Source organism: Silene latifolia, chromosome 6, assembly GCF_048544455.1.
Source record: "Silene latifolia isolate original U9 population chromosome 6, ASM4854445v1, whole genome shotgun sequence".
Taxonomy (NCBI): Eukaryota; Viridiplantae; Streptophyta; class Magnoliopsida; order Caryophyllales; family Caryophyllaceae; genus Silene; species Silene latifolia.
In genome coordinates this window covers 112,343,963-112,347,752 of record NC_133531.1, presented here as the reverse complement: position 1 = coordinate 112,347,752, position 3,790 = coordinate 112,343,963, and the positions used below count along the sequence as shown (strand labels likewise).

The window sequence follows — 3,790 nt, the reverse complement described above, 5'->3', positions numbered from 1 at the left end:
AAGTTGTGTCCACTTGTCTTGTTGATATTGGTAATGAAATGTTGGTTAAGGCGGAACTCAATGTTTATATGGTATTTATTTGGAGGATTCACTATGTATTACTTGTCTCTACTTAATTATATGTTGACTTGGTGTGTTATTGTTTGTCAATTCATAGAGTAAATTATCGATTACACTCACGCTTAATCCACTTTTTTACATTTACTCCACGTCAATTTTTTTTATTAAATTACACCCAAATTAATATCTCAGGTTATAATTTAATAAAAAAATTTGACGTGAGAGTAAATGTAAAAAAGCGGATTAAGCGTGGGTGTAATTGATAATTTACTCTAAAAATTATCTACGGTGATTCATTTGATATTTTCAGTCATGTGGTGAGTAGTTAGACTTGCAGGCATTGATGAGGATGCATGATGAGGTTGGGCTAAGGGACGAGTTGCCATCACTCCTAGAGTCTAGCATAGTTTAGTTCATTTACGTTATGTAGTATGACTTTACTTCCGCACTTTGGTTAAGACTTATATTTGGGATTTGAAATTTTAAGACTTGATTTGTGTATATTTATTTCATTAAACTTTGGACTTCAAATATCGTTTTTTTGATTGACGTATTTGATGCACTCCCTCGAAAATCGAGATAGTAGCCCTCCCATTTGCATTGACTAGGTAAATGGGAGTGTTACAAGTACAATTCATGATCAATTCTAATTTGCACATACTAATATCCAAACAAGAAATATAGTAGACTTGCAAATTTGCATGGATTCAAATAGTAACAAGGTTATTATTATCATGCATTGTATTCTTCAATTATTAGATGAGAAATTCTTGTGAATTTGTTTTCGAATTAATAGAGTTTTCAAAAGCAACCTGTGCATTTTTCAAACGGGTGTAAAACTTATTTTTATTATTTCTAAAAGTCTCTTATTTAATACTCGTATTATTATTAATCATGCTCAATATAAAAATTAACAAAATTAAATACAATATATACTACGCGGCGAGCATCTTTCTTCTACATTCTAGTTGTTACGATTAATTAACAAAATGGAGAATAGAATACAGAGGCTAATTCGATTAGACAGCGAAATTAGTGGAATCTTATCTTATACGAGTACTTATAATTGGGTCAACTGATCAATTTGTGAATAAATTAAAGATAGGACGAACAACTTATCAACCAACATTATGACCATTGTTCATGCATCTCACTAATCAACATTCATTCAATATAATGTTGACATATATAGTCGGCAACGAAGCCGGCCCATACATGCAGTATTACTTGCCACCACGTAGAAGTGTAAAACACTTATTGATGTATGTTACTTCCTTTATCCTGGTGAATTGATAAAGTTAAAATAAAGAAATAGTAAACGAATGACTAGAATATAGGGAGTTTTTCATTATATTTCATCCATTCTAATAATGCAGTAATAATGCAATAATACTTTCATACATTCTCTTGTTAATAATATTAATCCGATCGACATTTTTCTTCTTATTAAACATTTTACTGTCGTTTACTCGTTAAGATGAAAGGAGTATTATTTCGAGAATTTTTCTATGATGATAAAAGAAGGGTATTAAGATACTAAAAATACTATAGAGTACGAAAAGAAGGCATGCAGAATTTCTTGCTAATTTGCCATAATCAATAGTTAAAAGTATTTTTGTCATAAAAAACATAGTTGAAAAGTATTGAGTTATTGTGGATTGATGATAATTTCGTATATTTCCATTAGACAAGACACCTAACTATTTTTTAAGTATCAATACTCCTATATTTAATGCATAAAAAAAAAATCGAAGGTTTATTTCACCAAATACGTATTATCGGTATGGTAGTGAAGCGCACGTATAATGTCGTACACTTACGTCTAGTTGCATACTACTAATTGTCCCATATAATATTGGATCAGCTATACGGGGTTTTCTATATATACCCATTTCTCCATGTTGATCATGTACTACAATTTGCTTAATCACAATTTCACATTGTTTTTCACTACATTTCGAGTCGAGATTAATACACAGAAGAAGAGAGTGTAAAAATGGTTTATCATACAGGAATGTTTAGCAGTCTCAAACTCATTGCGATGGTGTCGATTTTTGTAACAATGTTATCACTGAGGGCTGTGAATGGGAACTTCCAACCATCGGCTTGGAAATCTGCCCATGCTACGTTTTACGGGGACGAGTCTGCCTCTGAAACCATGGGTTAGTTTGATTTTTATATTTACGTCGTAGTTTACATTTTCCTTACATGTGCATTTGTCAATATTCGTCACTTCCGTTCTAGAAAAATTGATTAATTTTAATAAAGTTGCCACAATGTTCTATGGTTAATAGCCTAACAACTTAGTGAATAAAAATGAGCAGGAGGGGCATGTGGATACGGTAACCTGTTCAACAACGGGTATGGAACTGCCACAGCAGCACTGAGTACCGTAATGTTTAACAATGGTAAGGCGTGTGGAACTTGTTACCAAATGAAATGTGTTAACTCTAAGTGGTGCTACTCCGAGTCGCCCACCATCACGATCACGGCAACAAATCTATGCCCTCCTAACTGGTACCAAGCATCTGATAATGGAGGGTGGTGCAACCCTCCCCGATCCCATTTTGACCTGTCTAAGCCCGTGTTCATGAAGTTTGCCCAATGGAAAGCCGGCATTGTGCCAGTCCAATATAGAAGGTATGCACTTAATTCTTAACACCGTCTATCGACTACTGATCATGTCTATCGTCTGTAGCCACATACGCTAACCTATTAATTGTCTTATCAGGGTACCATGTCAAAGAAGAGGAGGAATGAGATTCACGTTGACAGGAAACAGTTATTGGCTACTAGTGTTTGTAATGAACGTCGGAGGGGCCGGAGACGTGTCGGAGATGTGGGTGAGAGGTAACAAATCAGGACAATGGATAAGCATGAGCAGGAATTGGGGAGCTTCATTTCAGGCATTTTCACAATTAGGAGGCCAATCTCTTTGTTTCAAGGTCAAGAGTGGTACAACTGGTCAACTTCTTCAAGCTTATAATGTTGCCCCTTCCTATTGGACCGGTGGTCATACTTATGAAGCTAATGTTAATTTTCATTAACATGTTACTGATTTTTATTTGTTAGCAATGGCCGAGGCGAAAAAGACGATTATTGAAGTCTTAGCCCTTCCTTGCACTCGTCCCTTCCCTACTACATTAATGCTTGTTGGGGGGACTATGAAAATAGCATATCTGGCCAGTTTTTTATTTTACATTTGTATTTATCATTTAAACCCCTAGTGCATTCTTCTTATAAGAATAAGGGGCTGTAACAATTATTCAGAGATGAAGATGAATACCATCCTGATTGTACGTAATAAGTTCGATGAACAGAGGGTGAAATTGTAAAGAATTTGTTAGAATTTGGGTAGCGGAAGTATCGTGGACTCAAAAGTCACCAACATACATCATTTATGTAAATTGGAGTGATACACTTTTATAAGTTTGGGAGAGGATATAAGAGACTTAATCTCATATGGTGAGACCTTGTACCTTTCAATGAGAGTACAAGACTACACAGTATAATGCATTGCACATAAGCCTACTTATACAATTTACATGACTTCAAACTTCCCTTAGCAACTAATGCATATGCTCACTATAACTCCCTTTTTAGTTTAATTACATTTAATATGTAATAAACATAAATTAATCTAACTTAAGAAGTTAAGTGAGCATGTTTGGCCTTGATTCTCAAAAATGAGTTTTTGTTTTTCAAGCTTAATTTTTCAAAAGTGTTTTTC

General features: G+C 34.3%; 1 protein-coding gene across 1 annotated transcript; it reads left to right on the top strand.

Moving 5' to 3' along the window:
- The first annotated feature begins 1,971 nt into the window (after positions 1-1,971).
- On the top strand, positions 1,972-3,406 carry LOC141658904 (expansin-A7-like). The gene is made up of 3 exons (XM_074465646.1): positions 1,972-2,222; positions 2,385-2,700; positions 2,792-3,406. The coding sequence occupies exons 1-3, from the start codon at positions 2,057-2,059 to the stop codon at positions 3,105-3,107; spliced, it is 798 nt and encodes a 265-aa protein (XP_074321747.1). The 5' UTR covers positions 1,972-2,056; the 3' UTR covers positions 3,108-3,406.
- The last annotated feature ends 384 nt before the right edge of the window (positions 3,407-3,790 follow it).

What these genes read in the sequence shown, in the direction of transcription:
- LOC141658904 (XM_074465646.1), top strand. Translation starts at nt 2,057, where the DNA reads ATGGTTTATCATACAGGAATGTTTAGCAGTCTCAAACTCATTGCGATG. An exon ending in GTCTGCCTCTGAAACCATGG is followed by an intron (nt 2,223 to 2,384) that starts GTTAGTTTGATT and finishes AAAAATGAGCAG; the next exon opens with GAGGGGCATGTGGATACGGT. An exon ending in GTGCCAGTCCAATATAGAAG is followed by an intron (nt 2,701 to 2,791) that starts GTATGCACTTAA and finishes TTGTCTTATCAG; the next exon opens with GGTACCATGTCAAAGAAGAG.